General features: G+C 54.5%; 1 protein-coding gene across 1 annotated transcript; it reads left to right on the top strand.

Annotated features, from left to right (window-relative positions):
* Positions 1-1,319: 1,319 nt before the first annotated feature.
* QSOX2 (quiescin sulfhydryl oxidase 2) lies at positions 1,320-26,159 on the top strand. The gene is made up of 12 exons (XM_087823111.1): positions 1,320-1,686; positions 11,644-11,744; positions 13,318-13,366; positions 13,912-14,017; positions 14,157-14,247; positions 15,173-15,318; positions 16,540-16,674; positions 16,902-17,031; positions 18,523-18,645; positions 19,167-19,317; positions 21,574-21,762; positions 23,762-26,159. Exons 1-12 carry the CDS (start codon positions 1,359-1,361, stop codon positions 24,274-24,276), a joined length of 2,064 nt encoding a protein of 687 aa, XP_087679237.1. The 5' UTR covers positions 1,320-1,358; the 3' UTR covers positions 24,277-26,159.
* The last annotated feature ends 325 nt before the right edge of the window (positions 26,160-26,484 follow it).

Here is a 26,484-nt window from a genome sequence, read left to right as displayed (position 1 = left end):
CAGCAGCCAGAACCACATCCTAGCTCAAAATCCTTCCGTTGGCACCATCAGAGTCAACGCCCGTCTGCAGCCTGGCTAGGGCAGACCTGCGGGGTCTTGCCCTCAGCTGCATCTCCAGCTCTCTCTCTTTCCCCTGGCTCACTCTACTCCAGTCACACTGGCCTCCTTGCTACTCTTCCAAAGTGCCTACCTCAGGGCCTTTGCACGTACAGTTCCTCTGCCTCGGCTGCTCACCTCTCTTCTTACCTCCACCCAAATCACCTTCTCTGAGAGGCCTCCCCACCCCCTGTGTACAACAGTCCCCTCCCCCTGCCCTGTTTTACTGCTTTTTATAGCACTTATCTCCACCTCTCTCCTGGAATGCAGACCCAGTGACTCCACTTTGTCCCCAGGGCTCAGCAGAGAGCAGGAACCCAGTAAATGTTAGTGAAGAAAAACAGGATGGCAAGTGGGGAGCGATGGGACCTGGGGAGAGGGTACAAACAAAACCTTACACAGAACCCCACAATGTAAGGAGCAGAGAGGTGATTGCATTGGTAAACATGTAGTTTGAGTTCAAATCATTTTACTTACTAATTTAAAAGTGAATCACCTGTACGACCGAGGTGGCCTGGAACATAGGAATTCGAACTTCCAGGGCAATGGATGAGGGCTGCTGACTCCCATCGGCTCTGTAATCCGCTTCCTTTTTTGTTTTGGTCACTTAAGTCTAGAAACGTATAGCAATTAGAAACAGCGGTTTAGGAGCCAGGTCTCCCACGCTGACTGAAGCAAAACGCCACATGAAGCTTTATCTTCTGGCTTGAAGAGGAGTGAGCTGCGGCGACTCCCAGGGCAGCCCCTGGACGCACCTGATCAGCACGAACGTTCGGTACGCTTCCCGGAGTTCGGGTCTCCCATTACAACGCCGCGGGACGAGCCCGGGAACCGTGACGCGCGAACGTCGGGTGGGCAGCGCACCGTTTCGTCCAGGTGTGTCCCGCACCTGGTGGGCAAATGGGACGGAATACACTTGGCCGTGAAAACCACGCGCTGCTTCTCCGCAATGCACAGACCTGGGCGTCCTCAGTTTCCCCGGGCTAAGCCGGGGAGACCGCGGCTGGGGAGGCCGGGGCGCTGGGGAGAGGCCGGGGCGCTGGGGGGAGGCCGCGGGCCGGAGGCGGGGCCTGGCTCGGGTGGGCGGGGGCGGGGCGAGCCCGCGGTGGGGGCGGGAGCGGCAACGCCGGGAGCGCAGGGGGGCGGGGCCTGAAGGGGGACCTAGGAGGCGGGGCCGGCGCTCGGGGCGGGGCCGGGCGCGCGCCGCACGAGTGACGGCGGTTGCCAGGGTGAAAGGTCAAGCGCGCCGCGGCACTTCCAACATGGCGGCGTCCGGCGCGGTCGGGGCGGCGCGCAGCCCGGGAGCCCCGGCGGGGACGGCGGTCCGAGCCCGGCGCCCGCCCTCGGCGCGGCCCGCGCGGCTGCCCCCGCTGTTCGTCCTGCTGGCGGCGGCGGCGGGGCCGGGCGCGGGCGGCGCGGCGCGGCTGTACCGCGCGGGCGAGGACTCCGTGTGGGTGCTGGACAGCGGCAGCGTGCGCGGGGCCACGGCCAACAGCTCGGCCGCGTGGCTCGTGCAGTTCTACTCCTCGTGGTGCGGCCACTGCATCGGCTACGCGCCCACCTGGCGGGCCCTGGCGGGAGACGTGCGAGGTGAGGCGCGCCCGCGGGACCCTGCGCCCCGGGGTTCGCCCCTCGGGCTCGCGGGCCTCCCGAGCCCCTTCCCCCGCCTGGCAGAGCCCCCCTTCGGCCCCGCTGGGCTGCGCCCCGGGTCCCCCAGATGGCCCCCAAGGGCTCCTTCCTGGGAAGCTGCTGTCTCAAGTCGGAAAGACAGCCCTTCTCCCAGCCCTCACTCCACAGCTGGGCACAGGGCGCCCTCCAGCCCCTCCCGGCTCTCGGGACACCTGGTTTGGGCCCGCAGAGCTTCGTTACCCCCCGGGCCCTGTCCTGGCGGTTTCCTGACGCACACCCGTCAGTCATTCCCTGTCACTGCCTGGAACCCCCGTTCTCTGAGGATCCGCATTTCGACCCCAAGCTGCCTCCCCTTTAAACCCTCCGTCCTCTCCTGGTTTGGGTGACTGACCGCACAGCGGGCACTCAGAGTGCCCCCCAACTTAGACGTCCAGGCGCTCTGGAGACGTCTCTGTAGGAGCAGAAAAAGACCCCAGCATTTCATCGGGAGGTTCGGGTTCTCAGGCACGCCGCCTTTGGAAACTCTGCGCCCGCAAACTAGTGGTGATGCCCCCACACGGGGCTGTTGCTCTGCACTGTGATGGCGGCGCCCGCCGGTCGCGGGCCCGCGGTTTGCTGGGCCGGTTCCTCGCCTGCTGGGAAGGGCGGCGGGGGCGGCGGGGCGGGGCGTGTGCAGCCTGGTACCTGCGAGGGTCCGCGCGTGGAGCGGGAGCCCGTCCCCGGCACGAGCGAGGTTTGGCAGGGCTCCTGCCTGTGTTGAGCTAACCTGTAATTATGTATTTCAGTGGGCAAGACGGTGACAAATTGCTGTGCTTCCTTCCTACCTTTGTTTTTAAGTCTTACAGCCAACCCTGTTCTAATTTTCTCGCATCTAAACTGGTTCACAAAGAAACTTTAAAGAAGTCTAAATAGGGTTTTTGTGCATAACTGTAAATGATTACCTTTAAGGTGCATTCTCATCTTAGCTCAGGGTGTTGGGGCCTTTTCATTCTAAAGGGTTTGTTCTTTGATCTACTGTTTTAAGTCCCTAGTGTTCTGTGCTGGTCATAACTGAGACAGAGACAGAAGTGGACAGAGAACTCCTTAACAGGGTTTTTTTAAGCCTTTGCTTTGAGAACAAACAAGCACTTTGATAATATGGAGAATTTTTCGGTTCTCATTTGTTGTTCAGTGACAGAAACATATATCAATTAAAATACAGGTAGCTCACCCGGCCGGCATGGCTCAGCAGTTGAGCATTGACCTAGGATCCAAGAAACTAGGTCCAGGAAATCTCAATAGACTTCTGGTCAGGGCATTCACCGGGGTTGCCGGCTTGATCCCCAATAGGGGGCGTGCAGGAGGCAGCCAGTCAATGACTCTCCCTCTCCCTTCCTCTCTCTGAAATCAATAAAGATATACTTAAAAAATAATAATAATAAAGTAAAATAAAATAAAATGCAGGTAGCTCTGGTAAGACATTTGTCACCTACTTTTTGCATATTTTTATTTTTTTAGTTTAGTTTCTGAAATACAAAAATCGTAAAATATGATTAAAATATTGCAAACTATTCCTTAGTTGAACCAGCCTGTAAGGAGTCTTGAAAATTGTCTCTGGAACTTGGAAGGTTACTTCTGAAAGTGAAATGTCAAATCCATACCAAGTGACGTGATTAACTCAACTGTTAGCTAAATAAGATTATCTTAAAAGTGTTGGACATTATTCAGGTCCAGGCCGGAAAAACTAGGCCTGAGACAAGGCAGATACCGCTAAAAGTGAAAGACGGCTGTAGCCCAAAACACAAGGGAGGCAAGAGAAGGGAGGGATCTCTGGGGACCTAGGCAGAGGGTCCCAGGAGCCAAACTGCCAGCAAGGCTGCCTACATGCCAGCTCTGACTGGGAGTGTCTACTTGGGGACTTGTTAGAAATGCAGTCAGCCCCAGCCCAGGCCCGTTGGGTCAGAAGCTCTGGGCACGAGGCCCAGTGTCCTGTCAGCACAGCCCCAAAGTTGGAGGGTCACTGTTCTCAGGGACACCCTGCACGATACCTGCAAGAAAGGGCCTGTGGCCAAGGAGACAGGGATTGTGACAGTGGCTCCCCCTCGTGGATGACACTGCTAGAAAATACCTCAGCAAAGGAATCCGTTAACTCTGACCCTTTGCTGTGTCATTAACCACAGGTCCCTTTTTGTGCCTCGTTTCAGCACACTCCCTGTGGGATGCATTGGCAAGAACCGCCCTGGCCCACACCCTCGCCCTCACCGTGGAGTCAGTGGCAGCCCCTCTGCTCCATGCTGAGCTCCCCGTCACCCCATGGTCCAGCCTGTTAAAATACAAAGTTCAACACAGTAAATGTGAAGATCTAATTGACTTTATTAGGCATTTGATGGATCAGGTAGCATCCCATCTAGCAACTAGAAGGTCTCTCAGAGGGGATGTCCAGAATGGGAGGTTTCATCAGCAGAAGGGTGGGCTGAGAAGTTAAGAGTGGATTATTTCAGACACATTCCCCAGGGGAAGGCAGGGGCCTTAGCAGGCAGATGACTCCACTAGTGGGTCAGGAAGTTCCAGACTGGATGAAAACTCTGCTCCTGGGAGGGGCTGGAACTATGGCTAGGTTGGGTGTTAAGGGTTCAGTGTCATGGGCTTCTAGTTGCTAGATGGGATGCTACCCGATCCATCAAACGCTTAATAAAGCCAAGAGTTTGACACCATTTGGGGCCTGTGGTTTTCTCTTTGACATGTCTAAGTGGAGTCTTCACTTAGTTGTCACCACTTTGGTCCCAATCAGTCACTTGTGAGTTGGGCTGTCCAGTCAGCCTCCCAGGGCATGCACACCTGAAACTGGAGAGTGTCCAGCCAGCTTTCCCTACCCACCTCCCTCCTCCCAGTCTCTACACCTGAGTGTCTTCTAGAAAGTGGATGGTCGTGTTATAGGCTCTGCTTCCTGGCTTGAGAGTGCCTTGGGGTGGCGGGTGGGGGTCACTGAGTTAGATGAGCATCTGCTCCCCCTGCTGTCCCCCCACCGTCGCCTTCTAACTGGCCTCCATTTGCTTAGAGGGAGCAGAACACCCAGAGGGTGATCTGCAGGGGATGGGGCTCCTCCCAGGCAGGGCAGGGCCTGTAGTCACAGCTTAGGCACCTTCGTTACCCTAGATTTGAATTGAACTTGAAGTCTTCACTGCCATTTTCAAGATTTTGACAATAAATGTTTTTCCAATAAGAGGGTGACTGAGCACTGTCTCCTGGGAGCTCACGCCCACCTTTCTTCCCTCAGGCAGCATCTCCTAGTCTAAGAGTCCCATGGGACTTTCAACCAGGGATCAGTGGGCAGTGGTAGCTCCTTCCAGGCTCACCCCTTGAACCTGTCTCCAAGGCCCCCTTTTCTCTGACTCCCCAGTGAGCCAAGCAGCCCTGCCTAGGCTCTCCTGTTGCCTCTTCTGTCCTAAGCACGTCCTTGTTTCACTGTCCCAGCTTTAATAAATGTACTCACACAAAAAATAATAATAAGATAGCTTGACAAACAAAAGGTCTACTGTTGGGTGTAGCCAGTGTCACTCCTGTGTTTACATAGGTCTGGCCCAGGCCTGTCACTTCTGAGGACTCACTGAACAAAGTCTGCTGTGTTCCTGGAAATCTTTAGCCTGGGGCTGTGGTCTTAGCTCCACTGGTCTACTCCTCCTGTGACTGAGAGTGAGACACCTGTGCCTAGGGCAGCACCCCACCCCAGATATCTCTGCAAAGACTGATCAGCACAGGAGTATCCTTGGTATCTGTTCTCACCTGGAGGGGGGGGCGGGGGAGGTTTTCTGTAACTGGCACTGGAATTGTGGAGAAGAGATTGGAAGGGGAGCTGAGACCTGGCAGGCAGTCACCACCACCCACACCTTGTCTTCCCCGTCTGCTACCGTGAGGCTGTCACCCACTGATCATTGCACAGCCTAGAGAGGCTGGGTGACTCCTCCCTGTGTCTGCAGAGGACAGGATGGAGGCACTCCGTCTTGCTGCCGCGTGGTATTGGCTCTCAGTCCTGCCTCCCTCTGAGCTCTTCATCACCTGGTCTGGACTTCTGTGTGGCAAGGCTGCAGCCTTCTTGGTGATGAACTGGGGCACTCGGTGTTCCCCACGGACCCAGTGTCTGTTCACCTGAAGAAGGAATGGGGGCCTGGAGGAGGATGGGTGCTGATGGCCACGGGAATGACCTGCAGGAGTGTGGCTGGATGGAGAGCCCCAGGAGGACTGTGGGAGCTCACCTGGACTCTGGAGGGGCTCACAGAGGCTGGAAGGGCAGGTGAGAGGCAGGCAGTAGCAGCAGTCTCCTGCTGTGAGCCCGGATGTGCCTGTGAGACCTGGCTTCATTACAACTGCGTCTAGAGGAGCTCCACCTCTTCGAGAAACAGCCCATGAGTGGAAGAAGCCAGGTCATCAATGCTGCTGGCCCTGCCTCAGCTCTGAAGATGTGCGGACTTGTTCTCGAAAGCTTTTTCCATCTCACAGCATTGTGATGCTTCAGCACTTAACCAGCAAGACATGATTCGTGTCCCTGGAGTCACCCCGGAGTGCCTGCTCGCTGGGACCCCAAGCAGCCTGAGTTTAACCTCGGTGGGCCGAAAGCTGGGGACAGCGGACCAGTCCCAGCCCTGGGCCCCGGGGGGCTCAGAAAGCATGCCTGGACTCTGAGTGGGAGCTTCTACATAATCTGTGCTGTTCCCTCCTAGTCTGGGAGCTGAATGTGTTACCCATCTGTGTTGTGGCTTGAACTTGGAGCTTAGCCCAGACAGGACCTGCACCAGGTGAGAGCACACTGCCCTCCTGTGGCTGGACCATGGGATTAGGAACCCCCACATCGCCCTAACTTTGCACAAGGATGGAGAAGCCAGAACTAGGCTCTGTGCCTTGAACACAACAGTCCTGTGTGTTCTCTTAAACCTGGGAGGTTGATAAGTTGTCCAGTCATCGTCTAGAACTAACTGGTGTTTGACCAGAAATCAGACTTTCACAGACTTTTCATTAGAATCTGACAAGTAATAGTAAAAGGTTTAATCCTGTTAGGTTAAGTAATTGGTTATTTGGCAAGTAAACTTGAACTACATTTTAGTCTACTGTATCTGGAAGCTTAATTACATCGAAAGTATTTTTTTAAGCCTGTGGTACTAAAAATAGGCTTGTGAGTGGAGATGAGAAGTAGGCTGTGGCCACTGTGCCCCTGGCGGGCAGCCTTGAAGCCTCCCACTGGCACCCTGTGTGGCCGGGGTGGCCTGAAGTGTGAAAGCAGACGATGTGCTTTCAGTTCAGAGTGGGTGTCTCCTTTGTGTGGGGGGATCCAGACAGGTGGGATGGGCAGGAGGAGGGGAGGGTCCCCATTGAATGGGGCAAATACCCTGAAGCAGACCTTTGAAATGGCTGCATTTTACTTGGGAATGGAGAGTGTCTCTCTTTTGTGTTCCCTGAATGCCGTCCATCTGCCCGAGACTTGCAGGGACTGTAACTGAAATCCTCCCTGTCTGGGTTTGGTGGCTTCGCACAGACAGGCCTTCTTTCAAAGACAGACAAAGGCCTGGTGAGGGTCAGCCTGCCCCTCCACCAGGACAGCAGCCCAGTTCCGGGGGACGGGTGTATGTGGAGTGGAGGTTGCAAATGGACTTGTGGATTCTCAGGGGTCCTAGAAGCCAGGCAGGCCATGGCCCCCCGCACCATCCTGTCCCCGCCAGTGTGCTCCAGCGAGCTCCCTGTGAGATCAGATGTCTGCTCTGCAGTAATTCATGGACTGTGTCCCAAGTGCTCCCCTACAGTACGCACTGTGGCAGGTGCAGAAAGCAGTGACCAGTGGGCATGCCTCAGTGACACCACTGCCCAGGGGGAGGACATACCATGACAGAAAACAGAGTGAACAGATTGGTTGGCTGCAGGTGATAAGTCCTGGGAAATAAATAGAGTGATGGGGTTCGCATAGGGCTGTGGAGGAAAGCCTTGGAGGAGGCATTTGAGAGTCCAAAGATGAGGTGTAGCAGCTGAGTGTGGGATACCATGTTGAGGGGATGGCACATGCAACGGCCCCAGGACAGGCAGGACTAGGACTGCTGTGTCCAGAGAACTAAAAGGGGCCAGAGTGGTCAAGTAGGGGTTCCCATGGACCAGGCAGCAGGTGGGAGCAGCAGCTCCAGGCTCATAGGCCTATAGACAGACTTCTTCCTGAGCTACGAGAGGAAGAGTGGGCACAAGAGGGTGTCCAGTGACCTGGCCTCTGGCTGCTCCCTGGAGAACTAAAGGCCACAGTTGGAACGTGTGAGAGACTTCGAGGGCTTTATGCCAAGTTTGTCTCAGCCGGGCTGTTTTGTTCACAGCCTCATGTCCCCCCAGCCCCGACCAGGCCATCGGCCGGTTCATTCTGCTTTTGTGTATTTTGTGTTGTCCGAGTAGGGACTTTGGCTTTTGAGAGTCATGCCCCAGGGTTTCCTTTATCAGAGGCGTCAGCTGGAGGTTTCCCACTGCCTTCTGAGGGAATGCTATTGCACGGGACTGGGTGCGCAGCTGGTTGCACACCTGCGGGAAGACGAGGTTCTCCTGTTTCACTCCAGCCCTGTGCCCTGCTTCAGAGGGCAGGGTCTGCCTGCTGGGTGCCCGGAGGTAGCGGAGCTTTGGAGGCTGAAAACCCAGGTGGTGATGGTGACTGCGTCTGCATGGCGCTGCTTTCCCTCTGCAGTCTGGGTTCTCTGCAGCCAGACTGTGTCATCCCCCCCTCACCACCACCCTGCATCCCTCTGCCCCTCCCTGGGAAGGCAGCTGGGCCCTCTGGGCCGATGGACACAGGGTGGGGAGGCAGAGAATCAGTCTCTTTGGTTGCATTTCAGGAGGGATGCCTGAGACAGCCAAGTAGAGATGGCAAGTAGGCGGGTGGCATGAACAGTCTGGGCTGAGGTGGGGCCTAGAGGAAAGGTAAGGGAGCCACATGCAATGGGTCAGCCACCCTTCCCCCCCGCCCTCCCCCTGGGAATTGGATGAGGAAAAGGCCTCTGCTCTGCAGTGATCCATGCCCCGGTCCTCCAAAATCTGCACGGCTGGAGAGTGGGGTTACGATGTTCACATTAGGGTGTTCTGTGTGCCCAGAGCCAGGGGCCCACCCATGCTGAGCCTCCCGTTCTGGAACGGACTCTTCTGTACCCTGGCTTCTGCATTTGGGGGACGAAGTTGTAGAACGACGGCCATTCCTACCAGGCAGGTGCTGTGTACAACTTGGGAGGGTTACTGAGGCACCGACACCACTCTCACGTCAGATTTGTCTGGCAGCATTTCAGCCCCAGGGTTGGGACACGCACACCCCTCTAGGTGTCATTTGGAGTCTCGCTCTGGGAAAATTCCAGGGTAGCAGCTGATACATGGGGGAGCAGATGCACACTCATGGGGTGTGGTCCCCACAAGCACCCTGCAGTGTTTGTCTGACTTTCCGACTCTGGGCCAGCCTGACACTTCCCGCGATTGTGCTGTGTGCACGGAATTACCCGTTTTCATTTGCTTACTCTCTGAGTGGTGCAGTGTTTTAAGCGTGGCATGAAAGTGTGTCATGGAAATTCCCAGTAAACAGTGAATCCCTGGGTTGTGAGCCGGGAGGTAGCACCCATGGGGGTTTTGTGACACGCGTGGGGTGAGCAGCAGAGATAACAGGCTTGGACAGGGCCCGCATCCAGAGTGTCTGGAGGAAGGTGCGGGACGTTGCTCAGCGCTGGGCCATCTGCTGTGCTGTTGGCACCAGGGTATTAACTGTCCTTCCTCTGGCCCATGTAATTCGAGCCTCCAGGAGGATGTGACCGGGGATTCTGGAGGGTCTGTAACATTTCTTTTCCATCCATTTAAAATGTTCTCAGGACATGGATTGGTTTTACCGAGGCTCATAATATTCGGTCATTGGTCGTGGAAAGCATAGCTTTATGTTCATGTTACTTGACCCTTTGCCTTATATAATGTTGGTTAATTTTTTTTATAATTATGGAAGAAAAAGTATGCCTGTTTAAACAGAAATGGTACAGTAGGTGAAAGATAGCAGTTATTGAATTGGTAGTGTGTGCAGCAAGCCTCTGCGTTTGTGTGGTGTTAGGGACTGGTTAGTATCCTCTCTCCTTCAGGCGTGTTTTTCACGGAACCTCTGAAGTTTGAGACCATAGTGGAGCTCAGAGGAAACTCAGCTGGTTTTTAACCACTGGTCTGGTTTAGACCAATGCATGCTCTGGCAACACAAGGCAACATCGTCGGTTTCCCAGGGACAAGCAGTGGTGAGACCCACTCAAAAGTCACAGCTGTGACTCACGGCAGAAGGCGAGTAGGACTCACCTGGCCTGGGGATGACCTGGTCCCCACTGTGTGCTCTGCAGAGGCCACCACCTGGCGCGTGGGTCCTGCTTCCTCAGGCTGTCCTGGCAGGCCAGGGAGCATTCAGGAGGGAGGTGTAATCAATCCTAACATCCTAGAGGCAGGGAACCAACCTTGTGAAGGGAAAACCTCATGAGTCTCCTTTGGAGGATGTTCGGAACCGTTCCTTTGAAACAGGTGACTAAAGGGATGAGCCGGCACTTAACTCCCAAGTGAGCTGCGTTCAGGGTCGCCATGAGCATAGATTCCGAACACAGGAGCTTCCCGCCTGTAAGTGAAGCCGGAGGAGGGAGACACCCCACCTGGCTGCAGCCCTCAGGAATTAATGCATTCAGGGTGGTCAGTCAGAAGGGAGGCAGACAGGGGTCACCCACGTCCTGGTGGGAGCATGCACTCTGCCTGGGAAGTCATCTCCCCAGAAGAATCGGACACAGTCTGACATAGGTACGCAAGTTTACAGAAAATTGGGGGGCCAGGTATAGTCAGCAGAGCCCAGCTGGTGGGAGACTACAGTGCACAGGACCCTGTCCTCCCATGAGCAGTGCAGGCTTGGGGGCAGGAGATGGTGGACACATCCACCAGTTGCAATGGACAGCTTCATTTGTACCCAATTCAAACAATTTAAACAAAAACAACACAATTAGGGAGCTTTGAATCCTGCCTGGATACCTGCTGGTGGAGCATGTAGACGACTTGCCATGATGGCAGCAGTGCTAAGGCTGGGTGGAGAGCCCTGTCCTTCAGAGGTGCAGCTCTGGGCATAGCCAAGTGACTGCTGGCCGGGGGATGGTTCTGGAAGTGGGTGGGCATTCTGATGGACAACACGGCAGCTGGTCATCGTTGGCACTGACGGGGGCAACGGAGTGGTTACTCTGGCACTGACGGGGGCGACGGAGTGTTATCTCTGTTTCATTCAGATGTTGAGAATTTTCCTAAATAAAAACTTCAACCCTGGCCAGGTGGCTCAGCTGGTTGGAGTGTCGTCCTGTACACCGAAAGGTTGCAGGTTCGATTCCCCGCCAGGGCACACACCCAGGGTGCAGGTTCCCTCGCTGTTCGGGTGAGTACAGGAGGCAGCCAGTGTTTCTCTCACATCAGTGCTTCTCTCTTTCCCTTCCTCTCTCTCTGAAAGCAATACACATATCTTTGGGTGGGGATTTTAAAAAACACTTTAAAGATAGGAAAAATGTATATGTAATTAAAACTGCTCCTTTTTTACTCCCAGGAAGGTGACAGTGTTCACGGGATTGTGGGGGGCATCTTGGGAAAAGTACTGGGAACCACTTCATAGGTGTTGTAACACCAGGGTGCTGACTCATTGCTGTGGGCACTAGACCGTCCTAGAGAAGCAGCCTGGGCTGCGGGCGGCTGGTACCAGCTCGGTCCCTTATGGGGGAGACTGCAGCCAGCGCTGAGGCTGCAGCGTGACTGCAGTTCAGCAAGTCCAGTTTGCCATTGGCACCAGTAGGGAGACAGGGTCCAGGTTTGTACCTCTTCCCAGCTGTACGGAAGGGCCAGGGGAGGGGCCAGCCAGCCTAGCACTGCCATGCTGAAGGTCTCCCCCCTGCTTTTCAGACTGGGCCTCCGCCATCCGAGTGGCTGCCCTAGACTGTGCGGAGGAGAGGAACCACGAGGTGTGCCAGGCCTACAACATCCACTTCTACCCCAGCTTCCGCGTGAGTGCCCTTCGCCCTCCATCCTCACGCGGCTCCCACCTGGACCCCTCCCATCTAAGTTGGAGTCACGGAGGCGCTTCCTCCATCTTCCTTATTTGGGGTGCTTCTGCAAACATGGGAATTTCTGTTTGCAGAGGGTCCCTCTTCTTCTGTTCCACCCTGTGGCGTTGGACACATCGTTGTGGGGCCTGCACCCTGTGGGTGGGGGTGGTCAGGACTGTTGTTAGAGTCTGGTCTGGGGTCTCTCTGCCCCATGCTTCCCCCAACCCCACATGTGGCCTACATGAGGCAGCCCCTCTGTGTACCATGGGTACTGACCTGTCCGATTGCCCACAAGACTCCCTGATATGTGCCCAGCCTGGCTGTCCTGAGCACATCATGTGGGCCAACAGACAGGTTTGTGTCCATCTCTCCCACTAGGGGGCAGAAGGTTAACGAGTCTGGAAGGCGGAGAACCATGTACATGGTGTGTGCGTGCATGTGCGTGTGCTCTGTCACAGGGCTGCACATGAGCATATGGCAGTAAGGAGGCTTCGTGACCCCTCCCCTTTCAGCCCTAAAGCCCTATGCTCTGTGTGGCTGCGTCCAGAGTGCTTCCCCTGCCTGCCCTGTTCATGGAGCCTCACCCCCTGCTCCCTGCCCAGCCCTCCTCAAGCCCTGTGCCTGTCCTCTGGCTCCTGTCTGAGTCTGGCCCCCTGGAATATGTGCTCCTGTGTGGTTGTGTTCACTGTGCACATGGGGCCTCTATCTTACTTGATAGGTTGCTGAGAGTCACCACACTGTCACAGGAGCACTCTTCACCATCCCCTCCATGACTGCCACTTAGCTATTCAGGTTTGGCTGCTGTGCAGACGCTCACTCGTGTCCCCTGTTGTGTGGGCAAGAGTCCCTCTGGGCACAGGCCTGGGAATGTGTCCCTGGGCAAGGGCTGCACCAACACATTCCCCGCTGACCAGGGGCAGTGACCCTATCTGTTTGTGGCCCTCGTGTCACCCCATCTGTGACACATCTGTTCACTTGTTTTACCCATTTCCTGTTGGGTCATTTGTCCATTTCTGACTCGTTGCCAGAAGCCCCTTGTATGTCCACAATGCTCAGCTGCTCTCAGTCGTGTGTCAGCAGCACTTGGCCTCATAACTGTCTTTAGTGTGTGTTTTCATGAAGAGGGTTTTAACTTTAATGTAAAATTCTTCCTTCTGCTCAGAGACCCTTCTCTGTGTCTGTCATCCCCCCCAGAACCCTTTGTGTTGTTAGAGTGAAACCACTAGGGCACACATTCCACACCAGGGCCAGGAGAGGCGCTGTCTGCATGGTTCTCGCCCTGTTGGGTGAGAACATGTAAGTAACAGAGTTCTGATGGATGCTTACCACCCCCCTGTAAGCCTGGCAGGAAGCCCAGTGTCCACAGAGACACAGCCTTGGGCTTCTCACCTGGGTCCTCGAGGGTCCATGCAGACTTTCTGGAGGGAGGTGACCTTGAGATACCTGTGTGCTCATTTGCCACTTAAAGATCAAACACTGACACACACCCCAGGCAAGGCTACTGCTGATTGTTCTGTGTCTTTCCTCTTAGTATTTCAAAGCATTCACAAAGGACTTTACAACTGGAGAGGATTTTAAAGGTAAGGACATAAGCAATGTATCAAACTGGCCTGATGGGCCTGTCCCCAGCCCACCTCACACACTGCTACCAGCCCCCCTGTCCCGTCACCTGTAAGAACTCAGACATGCACAGTCTCAGCAGGAAGTTTGTATTTTGTGCTCTGTCGTCCTTGGCAAACACAGTGGTGACATTTTTTTAAAAGTAAACATTTAATCAAAAAGATATGGAGAAGTGCACACCAGGTGAATTTTTATGGTGGGCCCACCCAGTAGCCAGCGCCCAGATCAGGCCCCAGAACATGACCAGTCAGCCTACAGGTGACCGAGTTCTAATCAGACCGTCCTGCCTGGTGGGAACCTGGTATGGGTGGAATTGGACGTGTCTCCACCCAGTGGTGAGATGCATCCCTGTTCCCACCTGTTCTCACGCAGGTCACTGTGCAGCCTCCTGCTGTGTGACTCCACCCCTGTCTGTACCAGCTGGGGGAGGGGACCCCCACTGGGTCCCTGGGGTGGGGCATGCGTGCAGGGATGTCACCATGGTGATGATGGTTGCTTCCCCTAGGACCCAACAGAGAGCTGCAGACCGTGAGACAAGCCATGATTGACTTCCTGCAGAACCACACAGATGCAGACAGGCCTCCTGCCTGCCCAGCTTTGGACCCTGTTCGGTGCGTAGATCTGTAAACAGGTTAGGAGATGAATTTAGTTCTGCAGAACGAAGATGTGCATTAAGTGGAATGGGCCCTGGTGTCTGACGGTCAGCTCACTGCTCTTGAAAGCACTAAAAGCCTCTTTTCCTCCTAAAAGGCCCAGCGACATTCTTTCTCTCATTGACGACCGTGATGGCCGCTATGTGGCTGTTCTGTTTGAGAGCAACGGCTCGTATGTTGGACGAGAGGTACTGTGTCTTTATCCTGTTGGGTCCCAGTACATGGTGGGCGCGGCATGGGGCCTGGGACTAGACTCCTGGGCGGTGAGAACTACAGCAGTTGTGTTATCAAATTGGCTAGTTTATGGAGGAGACAGGTGGGGAGCACATCTCCAAGGGCTGGGGACCTGGGTCTGGGGGTGCTGCTTTACTCCTTGTGCTCTGTTACAAGATTTTTTGTTTATTTTGGGGGGGCACTATTTTCTGAACTTTCAGCTTTTTAGCCAAATCCCAGGTTCTGTAAAACATGTTTTTATCTCTCGTGGGACTCAGCTCTCCTCAGCCATTGTGTGTGCTCTGCAGCTCTGCCTTTGCCTGTCGTGGTGAGATCCTGGGACCAGAGAGATGTTGGCCAGGGTGGTTGGCAGCAGTTCCTTAGCTCCGAGTATTGGAGCCGAGCCCTCAGCTTCTTCCCTCTGCCCCCTGCCGAGCTGGCTGTTTATCTGTGAGATCTGGGAACAGGGCAGAGACCAGAGCCCGGCTGCTCTTTGGGGATACTGCTGGCCTCCCAAGGGCAGGGCTCATGCCTCGGGCACAGGAAGGGGACAGCTCTGCTGGGGGGGGTGGCCCCACATGTGCAGTGGTGGGAGGGCCCTTGTCTGATGGCCAGTTGGGTGGAGGACGTGCTGGCTCCAGGGTCACTGCCAGGCATTTCCTCTGACAGCCTGAGATTCAGAACCAGGTTGTAGTTTCTGCCGTGGTATACGTCTCATCCAGTTGCCTTAACGTGCAGTAGAAGTTAAGCTGTCAGTGATGGCTGGTTATAGAGACAGGTGCAGACTCTTTATTCCTGGTGGCGTCGTTTCTGATTTCTGTAAGCAGGCCATTCACTGGTATGACACCTCCTGAGGACACCGCCTCCACAGGGGAGGTGACGCATTCTCTCCCTGTCCAGGTGATTCTGGATCTGATTCCTTACGAGAACATCGTGGTGAAGAGAGCACTGGACACGGACCGAGCCTTCCTGGAGAAACTTGGCGCTTCTTCTGTTCCTTCCTGTTACTTGATTTACCCAAATGGGTCCCACGGGTTCATTAACATGTAAGCGTAGTTTGGCTAAAGGACTTTTTGCAATGGTGGTGACATCTGGGAACCCCTCTAGGTGGGAGCTCACTCGGGGCCAGACATGGTCCATTCTGTGTTGGTGGGGCAAGCACGCCCCCTTTCTCCAGATGAGCAGTGGGCACAGGTGAACTCCGGGCCCCCGTCCCCTCCCAGTCCACTCTCCTTGCTGAGACCATAGAAACCAGAACATCGTTTGCCTCTGCACTGGGTGCCTGGGGCCCAAGATAAACCCAACTTGTAAAAGGGTGGGAAAGGTCGTAGGTGAGGGATTAGGTCACATCCCAAAGCCTGTGCTGTCTGCCAGGTCCCCCCCTTTTAGTGGTGAAAAAGGCCTGCCCTGCCGGGTGATCACCACAGGCTGGGATAGCAGTGAGGAGACAGGACGCTTCCTTCCCTCAAGGGGCTTCTGCTTCACTGGCTGGAAAGTGTAACTGGGCAGGGTGCCCTCCCCAACATACCACAGTTCCTAAGGTGTATTTCTGTTCTTAACAAAAGAGTCGGAATTCAGGGTTGTAAGTTCTCTATGGAGTTAGGCCATCTTGTATCATGCTCTGCAGTCCAGCTTGTTAGGATGCTCTAAGCACCTGGGCCTGCACACCTGAGGCACCTCGCCCTGTAGCAGACGCCGCCGGGGCCAGGGTCAAAGCCCAGAACTGCCCTCGACAGCTTCCCTGAACACTTCCATTTTGTTTAGAAGAAAAATGATTGATTTATGTTGAAAGTGTTATCTGTACAATTTAGCACATAACGATGATATTTTTACCTGCACACTTTGGATGATCTCTGAGCTACTAGATGTGCTCAGTACAGCCTTTATATCCTCGGAGCGTATCCCACCCTGTCCACTTGAGGGGCCATGTGCGCAGCAGGCTCAGGGGAGCCAACTGAGGCCATGAAGTCCATAATCATAAAGCTGATAATGACAGATGCTCAGCCAGCTTTACAGACCAACTTGGTGTCCCCACTGAGCAGCTGGTGTTAGGGTTGTGTGTGTTTGTCTTATGTCCTCAGGGGAGGGCCAGCTCCAAGGCCACACCCACAGCCCCTGCAGTCAAGAGTGGAGCAGGGAGGGCAGGGTATAGCTTCTCTCCATTGGGAAGGGGGCCTGATCTCAGCCTGGGACACAGGGTGACTGGGCAGCTCTGGGCTAGTTTTGGACACTGGCTCAGCCTACACCCACCTGCTCCTTCCTCTCAGTATGAAGCCTCTCCGGTCGTTTTTTTCCTCTTATTTGAAGTCGTTGCCGGATGTGAGAAAAAAATCGCTTTCGTTGCCTGAAAAGCCAAACAAAGAAGAAAATTCTGAAGTTGTGGTGTGGAGAGAGTTTGACAGGCAAGTGCTCCCTTTGGACGTGAGCTGCCTGGGGAGTGAGCACGTGGGGGAGGCCATGGCTGGGACAGAAAGGCTGTGGGGCTCGCCTCACTGGCAGCTTGGGTCCACTGGAAAGCCCAGCAGCCACACTGTTGGCTGTTGAGGAACCAGCGAGGTCTCCCTGAGGAGTGGGGGAGTCATGTAAAGAGAAGGTCATTCACACCTGGCTCTGTGACATTTGATCTCAGGTCAAAACTGTACATGGCGGACCTGGAGTCAGGACTGCATTACCTCCTGAGGGTGGAGCTGGCCGCCCACAGGACACTGGCTGGAGCTGAGCTGAAAACACTCAAGGACTTCATTACCATTGTTGCCAAGGTATGTAGGGTCTGCTCTGGACTGGGAGCTTAGCCCATGACCCCTGGGGAACGAAGCCTACCTGAGTGGATAGGCTCTGCCTGCCAACTGTGGGCCTGGTCCTGCTCTGAACACCGGGATGTGGCTTACACAGCCATGCTCTTGTGCAGACACCACCCTGAAGGTGCACTGAGCAGGGGGTCCCAGGGGGGATGCAGGTGTGAGGCTGGAAGGGGGAGATCTGAGAGGCACTTGCCAGGTCAGAGGTGAGTGTGGTGGAAACACAGTGGCACTGTGACTCCGTGTGTGGCCAGAACCACTAGCCCGATGACAAGGGGAGTTGGGGAGCAGGGAGCAGGCAGGCAGCTCCCTCAGGGAGGGTGCAGACAGCGCCCCATCCTTGTCCACTGGGGTCTGCTGTGTGGGCCTGAACCTGTGCACTAGGCTGGCCGGTCCTTCACCTTGAGTAGCAGGTAGCGGGGTAGGAGACTCGTGTGTTAGCTCAAGTTTAGTTCCTTCCAAGAGCTCTTATCTCTAAGGCTCCCTGTCTTTTTCTGGCCCAGAACGATTCTGGGGGGCAGAGCAGCGGGAAGCGGGAGGCCATCCCTCAGGTTCCTAGGGACAGACCTGAGCCCTTGTTCTCTTGGCGCAGCAGCCCTGTCTGGACGCGGCCATGGCCCTTCTGCTCTCTGGCCTCTGGAATAGCCTAGCTCAGCCTGCCCCCACCTGCAGTCACAGTGTGCCCGGAACAGGGTCCTTTGTTCCTGCTGCTTCCACAATGGAGACCTAGTGGCCACCACAGCACTGCAGCCAGAATACTTGCTATTATCTAAAGATAAGGAGGCTTCAACTGTAAAAGGTTTTTCTGCCTCACACAAGGTCCCTAAACAGAGCATCACATTCAACACTTTGGGTGGTCAGAGTCCACTTAGGAGGTAGAATTTATATTGAAAGGAGTAACAAGTCACTTAGTATGTTTCAGGTGAATGGAAAGTTGCTTGGACAGGTTTTGATCCCATTGTGGGTTCAGAATTCAGGAATCTCTGGGACGTCCTCAATTCCTCAGAGAAAGCATCCTGCTCGCCTGCCCGTCGCAGGGCTGCTTGGCCTCCTGTGCTGTCTTTCAGTCCAGTGTGACACGGGATCAGCTCTGTGATCAGGGCGTCCATCATCTTAACCATTTCCCTAAAGTTGACTCAAATTTGAAGTTAAATACGCGTGAATTGATAGTGGTGCTGGCCTGTGTCAACATCTAAGGGGTTGTCAGTGCACTGTTCCCACTGCTGTTTCAGCCTCATCATCGTGAGGTTGGCTCAGGGCTGGGAGCCCATTGGCAGCAGCATCTGCACGTCTAACAGCAATGTGCTTGCAGCGCTGGGGTCGCTGGGCTGGGGTTTCTCAGGCCTGGGTGCAACACTCAGCGAACCAGCAGGCTGCACACTTTTGCCTAGAAACCTGAGTGGTGCTGCCCATCCTTTCCAAAGAGTCTAAGTGCAGTGCTTCCTCGCTCAGCTGTTCCCTGGCCGGCCACCCGTCAGGAAGCTGCTGGAGATGCTGCAGGAGTGGCTAGCCAGCCTGCCTCTGGACAGGGTCCCCTACAATGCCATCCTGGACCTGGTCAACAACAAGATGCGGGTGAGCACCCTCCTGGCTCCTGCCGCACTGTCCTCTGTCAGCCCATGACGACTGTATGTCCACTCCCTCCTCTGCCTCTGGTGCTCTCCGCTTCCTGCTGAGTCCTTGAGTCAAGGACAGTTCGTGACAGCCCGCCCTGCGCAGGCAGAGGTGGTTTCTCAAGCATGTGGCACCATGCCTTTTTTCTTTATTTAAATTTTCAGTAAACTGAGTTTTACACCTAAAAATGAATTAAAATGATGTGTTTAGTAAGAGTATGGAAGCCCTGCTGAGCTGCCTTTCAGGCAGGGTACCCATAGTGAGGGTCTCCGAGAGCCTAATAACGAAGTAAACCCAGGGCCATACTTGCCAGGACGTGGTCATGGTCATGGTTGTGGTCATGATCAGCATGTACCTGGTGTGAGCATGTTGGGAGTTCTTATAGTTTTGATAAGTGTTCCCATGTGTAACTGCCACCAGTCAGGACATTCACCAGCTATTTTTAATTCTAGCAGTTATCTGTTAATTCTTTCTTTTCCCAGATTTCTGGAGTATTCCTTACTAATCACATAAAGTGGGTTGGATGTCAGGGAAGCCGACCGGAATTGAGGGGTTACACCTGTTCTCTCTGGAAGTTATTCCACACTCTGACTGTCCGGGCTGGGACCCACCCAGAAGCGTTGGATGACACAGGTAAACTTCCCCACACAGCCAAGGACGCTGTTAGTCCCCCTGACACATATACCATGGTGGCACCTGCCTGGTGCCATCGGAAGCTCAGCAGAGGGTTGGTTGGCTGTAAGGCAGCATATGTCATTGGGTTGATCTGGACTCAGAAGGTCCAAGCCCTGCCGCTGGCCTGCTCCTCACCACACTCAGGAAGGAGCTCTCAGAGCCTCAGCCGGAGGCTCATGGCATCGCTTCTGCCACATCCTATTGGCCAGATAAGTCTCATCCAGCCTTATGTGAGGTGGAGAAGTAGAGTCCCGTGCCGAGGGGCATGTGGCCATCTTCGGAAATTTTTACCACCCATGCTCTCCTCAAGGCAACGCTGGAGTTCTCCTTTTTAGTGGACTTGTGGGGGCAGAGGTGGTGGGCTTTCAAACTTCAAATTCTCTTAAGAATCATACATAAACAAAAGCAGCCTGATTTCAGGAGAAACCTTGAGCTCCTGGACAGAAGGTGAAATCGGAGCACAAGCACAGCCAGGTCTGTGCCAGCCAAGCTGCAGACCCACCTCTGGGCTATGAGCCGCAACCTGGAGGGCTCAAGTTCCCAGGGGTCCTGCCAGGAAGCATGCTCTGAGGGCAGTGTGGTGACGGCTGGGCCAGGTCATCCCCAGGACACTCCACTAAATGGTGCAGAACTGAGGCTGATGTCAGGAGGGCGGGGAGGGCGGAGACAGCACAGTGCACAGATGCCATGGTCTTCCCTGGTGGAGGCCACGTAAATCGCAGCAATACTGGGAGAGCATCTCATGCCGCAGAACTGGGTCAGACGGAGATGCTGGATTATGTCTTGGGAGGTTTTTTCCCTCCTTACTGCACATTTAAACCCCATCGACTAAAAGCCTGTGCATCCCCTAATCCCCCTCAGGTAGAGCTTTGTGGTTCTTGTCCACTTTAAAGATTAGGGAGGTCCAAGTGTGCAGCGCTTTGCTCTGGAGAGAGAAGGGGGATTACTCAGTGACACGTGGCAGATGTCAGCCCAAGGTCTGCTGGCTGCAGGCAAGGGGCCACAGGACAGAGGCCCAGCCCCAAGCGCATGCACATAGTCATCTCGCTGTGGGCGCCACCCGGCTGCCCTGGAAATACTCCGCCTGGGAGAAGCCAGCTCAGCTCACTCCTCTCAGTGAAATAATCAAGGCCGCCAAGGTTAGTGACAGACATTGAAACACCCACCAGGCTCGGCTCACAAGGCTGTGAACATGGGCCGTGGGAGCAGAACCATGACAGGCTTCAGGGCCACACCAGGCTGTGAAGAGGCCACATGCAGGGCCTGCTACTGATTAAGATGGAGTCAGTCTCAAAAGCATGTGTTTTTCCCCCAGTTATTTTGCTGCATGTCTTTTAATGCTGACATTTAATCTGTTTTAATCTCAGTCTCATTCATATGCTCAGTCCCCCGTACTAGTCTGAAGGTGCCTGCTGGACCCAGCCCATGCTGCCTCTGGTTTTCTCAGGGTCCCCGTGTTAGTACCATGCTGGCTGCCGCCTCCCTGTTCTGGGCAGCCGCTGTCCTGAAACATCGCAGTATTTACTTTGGCACCACACAGGGCTGTAATCTGTGTGGCTGGTAGATGCTGCAGAGTTCCCCATGCAGAGGTGCAGTCTTGTTTAGAAGGAGAGCAGGTCCTTGCCACCCTGAGGTTCCCTGAAGGAGCCCTGGCAGCTGACCAGTCCATCACCAGCACCGCCCCCTCAGGAAGACCATTGCAGGGCTGGCAGCAACCCCCAGAGGCACGAGCTAAGGCCATGTTCACACTTGAGCTTGTGTTGTGCAAGGATTTCAAAGCTAAACAAGCACAAATTTAGAGGAGCAGCCACCATGGCCCAGGCACCAGCCTTTGGGGGTCGCTTGTGAAAGCGGGAGAAATAGCACTGGGGCTCAGACCCTCAGCAGACCCCTGGCTCTAGGCCATGAGGCTGGAACCTGGTCGGAGGTGCAGCTTGTCCCCCTGAAAGTCCTTAGAGTCATGTTCATTCTGTGGCTGGACAGGTGCTCGCTCAGCACAGTGCCACAGAGGCCAGGAGTACCTGCTGCAGTAGGCATCTGGGAAGGCACTGGTTCCTTCCTATGTCTGTGCAGACATGTGGGACTGTCCCCTTCTCATGTCAGGTACTCAGTCCATTCCTGGCTCCCGACACCACCCGGAGCCCTGAGGTTCTCATGGACACAGACACATCTGTGCCTCATCCCACGGTGCCCACAGTGTTTGCTCCTCTGCAGGTTTTGAAGACGACCCCCAGGCAGTGCTGCAGACCATCAGGAGGTACATCCACACCTTCTTTGGGTGTAAGGAGTGTGGTGAGCACTTTGAGGAAATGGCTAAAGAATCCATGGATTCTGTAAAAACCCCAGACCAAGCCATTCTCTGGCTTTGGAAGAAACATAACCTAGTGAACAGCCGCCTGGCAGGTAAGCAGAAGCCACTCAGGTGGCCTGTGCCCGGGTGTCCCTGCCTGCGCCCCATCAAAGCGTATGCTGTGGGCAGCAGCACTGCTCACACAGTGATGGCCTTGGTCCCTCTCTGCCTGCCCACCCTGTGCCAGGCTTCCTGCTCCACACTCACAGCTGGGACGCCTGCCCTGGTCAAATGTCAGTTTCATGATGACCTTGCCCAGGAGCTGCCCGGACAATAGACTTTCCTGGGTCTCCTGGGTCCTGCTTTACAGACTGTTCTCTCACTCAGGGGCTCCTAGGCCGCATGGTAATTGACGCACATCATTTATCTGCCCTTGAGGAACCCACTCGGGTCCCCAGTAAGATTGGCATTGGAAGACTTAGATTATAATTAATTTTCAGGAAGGAATTTTAGTGTCATTAAAATCTGCTTTCAGACTATAAATCAAACTCCTCAAAATGGCTTTGTTTAAAAACCTAAGTCGGGCACATACGTTTTCTCAGAGTTAAGTAATTCAAACTGCTCCGAAATCAGTGGCAGATTAAAATTAGGCTTAAAAATAATTCCACTGAGAGGTAAATCTTAATAGAGATGAATAGAAAACACCACTAAACTGTTGGTTTTTATTTAATCCACTGTATTATAAAAACATATTACAACTGAAGCACTAAAGAAAATTGGTTTCTCTCTGCACTCAGAGCTGCCTGCTGCAGCTGTGGTCACATGCCCATGGCCCCTTCTGTTTGCTGGGACTTGCTCATCGCTGTCAGTGCAGGTTAAGGCGCCTCCGTGGTGGGTTTGGTACAGGGACTTCTCCATCTGCACCACCCTTGCTGTCTCTGTTCCTCTGCCACCATCGCTCCTCACAAGGTCCCTGGTTATCCTGTCAGCACTGAGCTCTGAAGCAGGCCCACCCCACTCCAGGAGCCCCATGTGCCCCCATGTCACTACCCTGCAGCAGAAACAGGCTTTCTACAGCCCGTGTAACTGTCTCCTAGATCCTGTAGTCCCCCAATCCCACCTCTAGCCTCTGGATTGTGACCCAAATTCCTTGGAAACCCAGAGACCTGACCGGAGCCTCCCTTCCTGCCGGTGTTACGCTGGGATTCTACAGGTCGCCGGAGGGCAGGGCCTGCCTGGGCCACCCATGGTCTGCATCCCCCTCCCAGCCTCTTGTGCAGCGCACAGCCCATGATGGCTCCTTAACGACTGCCAGAAACACTGTGGATGGATATATTTATCACAGGGAGTTCTGAGGACACAGCCACTGAGAATTGTGTGCGTTTTAATTTTGTAAAGACATTTGCTGCATCACAGAAATTGGGAAGGACCCTGTTGATGGAGCCCCTGGGGCAGGATGGGGAGCAGCTGTGCTTATCTTTCTGCACATGGTGGTTCTTGGCTTTTCCTGGAGGAAACAGGGCTCACTCCCAGATAGTTTTCACAGGGCCTTAAAGGGTATTTAGGGGCCTGGAGGGCCCTGCACGAGCCCCCTGTGCCTGAAGTTATGTGGAAACACTGGGACTGCGAGTGTCCAGGCAGGGGCTCTGGGGTTCTCTGTGGACTGTGGGCTTCAGCTGCACCCTGAGGGAAGCGGACTTGGAGGGGGCATCGAGTAGGGGGCCTCAAGGTCAAAGGCACAAAGGTGAGAACTTGGCACAGACTGTTTGGGAAGTAAAGCAGCTGGGCAGATAGGAGCAGGGTTTGGCCAGGTGAGTAGCAGTGTAGTGTAGCCATGGGGACCCATCCAAGGGTGTAAGGGAAGAAACAATATTTATATAGGGTGCTTTAGGGAAGCGGGCTGCAGCCTGTGCAGGAAAGGTGGGGGTGAGGGGGGTGGGCGTCGTCCAGACCCCACGGGGAGTTTGCAGTGGAGGTGGGTAGGGTGGACAGGGTGGGGACAGGCAGGCACTGGCCTGACCGACTGTGGGAGGGAGGCTGCACGGCTATGGCCCTGGGTGGGTGGCAGGTCGAGGGAAAGCCCCTTCACTGCCGCCTCTTTCCCACTCCCAGGCCACCTGAGCGAGGACCCCAGGTTTCCAAAGGTCCCATGGCCCACTCCGGACCTCTGCCCAGCCTGCCATGAGGAAATGAGGGGCCTGGACAGCTGGAATGAAGACCAGGTGCTGCTGTTCCTGAAGAGGCACTATGGCAGTGACAACCTCATCCACACCTACTCTGCGGCCCTGGGAGGTGAGGGTGAGGATGGCCCTGCAGGTGAGGCCCAGGAGCAGGAGGGAGGCCTTGCCAACCCAGGCAGGCCTAGAGACCGCGGGGCCCAGAGCCTGCTGCCCCCCACCCCTCGCCTGTCAGAGAGGCCGCACCAGGGACTGGCCGGCCCTGGCCCCGAGGGCCGCAGGGAGGCTGAGGTGGCCGCGCCCTTTCTGGGGATGGGCTTCTCCAGCCTAGACATGAGCCTCTGTGTCGTGCTCTACGTGGCCTCCTCCTTGTTTCTGATGGTGATGTTCTTTTTCTTCCGAGTGCGATCCAAGCGGTGGAAAGTCCGGCTTTACCACCCATCCGTGTAGAGCTGAACAGGCCTGGGACATGCCTGCAGCTTCCACGTTTCTGATCAGGGATTTATAGACACTCGGACCTGCTCTCACAGGTGGCAGCTTTGGTGTCCGGGCTGGGGACTGTGCACTCCTGGCAGACTCAATGACGCCTTTGACCGATGCATAGCAAAACTACTTCTTTATTTTTACTCTTCTAGGGGGTGGGGATTCCAGGCCAAATGAACAAAATGTTTTGTGCCCACTTTTGTCTCGAGTTTACTGAACTCCATGTCCCTTCCACAAAGCCTTGTCTTGGGATTTGAAGAAAAACTCACCCGGTCCCCCCACTGGGAGGGGGAGGGTGATTAGATGCAGCCATGGACTGGCGCAGAACGGGTACTGGATTTCTGGCTTTGCTGCATTTCAAGAAATAACCCCTGCCATGGGGTGGACCCGGTGGTTGGAAGGGACGGTGGTGGCTCACCATATTCTTCAGGGACAGTGCCTTTGCTTATTGTTTGTCATTCTGGTGATGAGAGAGCTAAGTGAGCGAGGGCCATCGCAGTCTGCCTGTCCTCCCTGGGCAGTTAGGGAAACCTCTGTGAGCTGGAGAGCAGAGCTCTCACCTGGGGCCCTGTGTCACCCAGCACCCACAGCCCCTGCTGAACTAACTGCCCAGAGCCCAGAGTGGGTGGTACACGGGTGGTCTCCCTGGCACCTGTAAGGCCAAACTTTGTCTGCCCTGAAGATGTTTTATGCAGGGCCCTGGCACAGAGCCCATTCCCCAGGCTTTGGTGATTAATTATTTATCATTTAATGATTTTAACACGTTATTTGTAAAACCCAAAGCATTTAGAGGTAAGTGAACACATAAACAAAGTCTGCCCAGGGCGTTTCCATTGAGACCCTTATACAGCAGCTCAGCAGTGTCTGCATCCCTGTGTGTGCCCCGTGTCTTCCCCGTGTCTGCCCTCAGTGTCTGCCCCCGTGTTTTCCCCACGTGCCTGTGGCATGTGATAGTGGAAGGTAGTTTTCCCCACTTTGCCTGTTTTGTACTTGTGCTCACTCATTGCAGCTGATTGCGAGTGTTTGTAAGACCACTGTCACACCCATGTCTCTGCTGCAGCATGGGGGAGGCGGACAGCTGGTGCCTCTAGCACTGTCATTAGCTTGGTGCCCACCTGAGTGGAAGGTGTGGCTGCGGAAGCCAGGAGCCCTGCCCTCTGACCTTTCTGCTTGCTTCTCTGCCACCAGAGGTTTCTTGTTGGTTGATACCTTTTTAACCCCTAGAAGCCTCTGGTTTAAAACTCACATATCGTGTGTGCCTGGGTTATTGAAGACGTGATATTGTTTCTTTTCAACTTGAAAACGAACAGATTTACACAGAGTTCAAGGGAAACAGAGTCATTCATTAAGCTGCCTTGGCTCGTGTGGAATGTCTTTTTCTCTGTAAGCTGTGTGCACCATCCTACATCAAAACCCACTTGACAGACAATGTTGGCTTTTAAGGTTCATAGTAATGTTGCAGTTAGAGTTCACCACTGTTTGAGGGACACGTTTATGACGTCAGGAGGGGCAAGGTTTCCAGTAGACTGTTAGTGGTCTGGGAAGTGATGGGCCACGGGGGCCATGGGGGCCACTTGCCTGCAAGTGTGAGCAGTCTTGCCCACCTCACGTGGCCTGCTCATAACTGGATGCTACCTTTAGGTCTCTTTTCTAAAGTTGTAAGTATTGAGACAATGAATATAATAGTTCAGTAATTTAAATGTATTTATTTTTAATGGAAGAATTTTGATTAAAAAGCTATTTGACATGGAAGTGTCGGTGAAATTTCTTACGTGCAAAGAAAGTGAACATTTTGTATTTAAGTAAACTATAATGTGCACATTTTGAAATAAAACTGACATTTGAAAAATTGTAATTCTTTTGAAATGTCAACTAGCAGAGACACTGAGGTGTTGGGAGGGGTGCAGAGCGGAGCTTCCTCCCTCTAAAGTTTATGGACAGCACACCTGGAGCTCTAGAGTTTCTCGGAACCAGAGGCTTTTGGAAGGCAGCCCCAGGGTTGGGTGGAAAGTGAAAGATAGGGATAAATTAAATTATAGATCTTGGGCTGATGTCCTGAGACAGGGCAGCAGCCTTCATTCCACACAGCAGTGATATGTGGGTGGTGACGGGTGCAGATGGACTGCACCGGGGCACACCGGTTTCAGGGCATCTCTCAGGACCCTACCCGCTAGC

The sequence above is a fragment of the Miniopterus natalensis genome, chromosome 12 (assembly GCF_054644295.1).
Source record: "Miniopterus natalensis isolate mMinNat1 chromosome 12, mMinNat1.hap1, whole genome shotgun sequence".
NCBI classification, from domain to species: domain Eukaryota; kingdom Metazoa; phylum Chordata; class Mammalia; order Chiroptera; family Miniopteridae; genus Miniopterus; species Miniopterus natalensis.
Note: the sequence above shows the minus strand (reverse complement) of the source record. Positions and strands in the feature narration are given on the sequence as shown.

Bases quoted from the DNA above. Each gene is read 5' to 3' on its own strand.
- QSOX2 (XM_087823111.1), top strand. From the start codon at position 1,359: ATGGCGGCGTCCGGCGCGGTCGGGGCGGCGCGCAGCCCGGGAGCCCCG. The intron at 13,367-13,911 runs GTAAGGACATAA...TGCTTCCCCTAG, and splicing joins AACTGGAGAGGATTTTAAAG to GACCCAACAGAGAGCTGCAG. The intron at 21,763-23,761 runs GTAAGCAGAAGC...TCCCACTCCCAG, and splicing joins AGTGAACAGCCGCCTGGCAG to GCCACCTGAGCGAGGACCCC.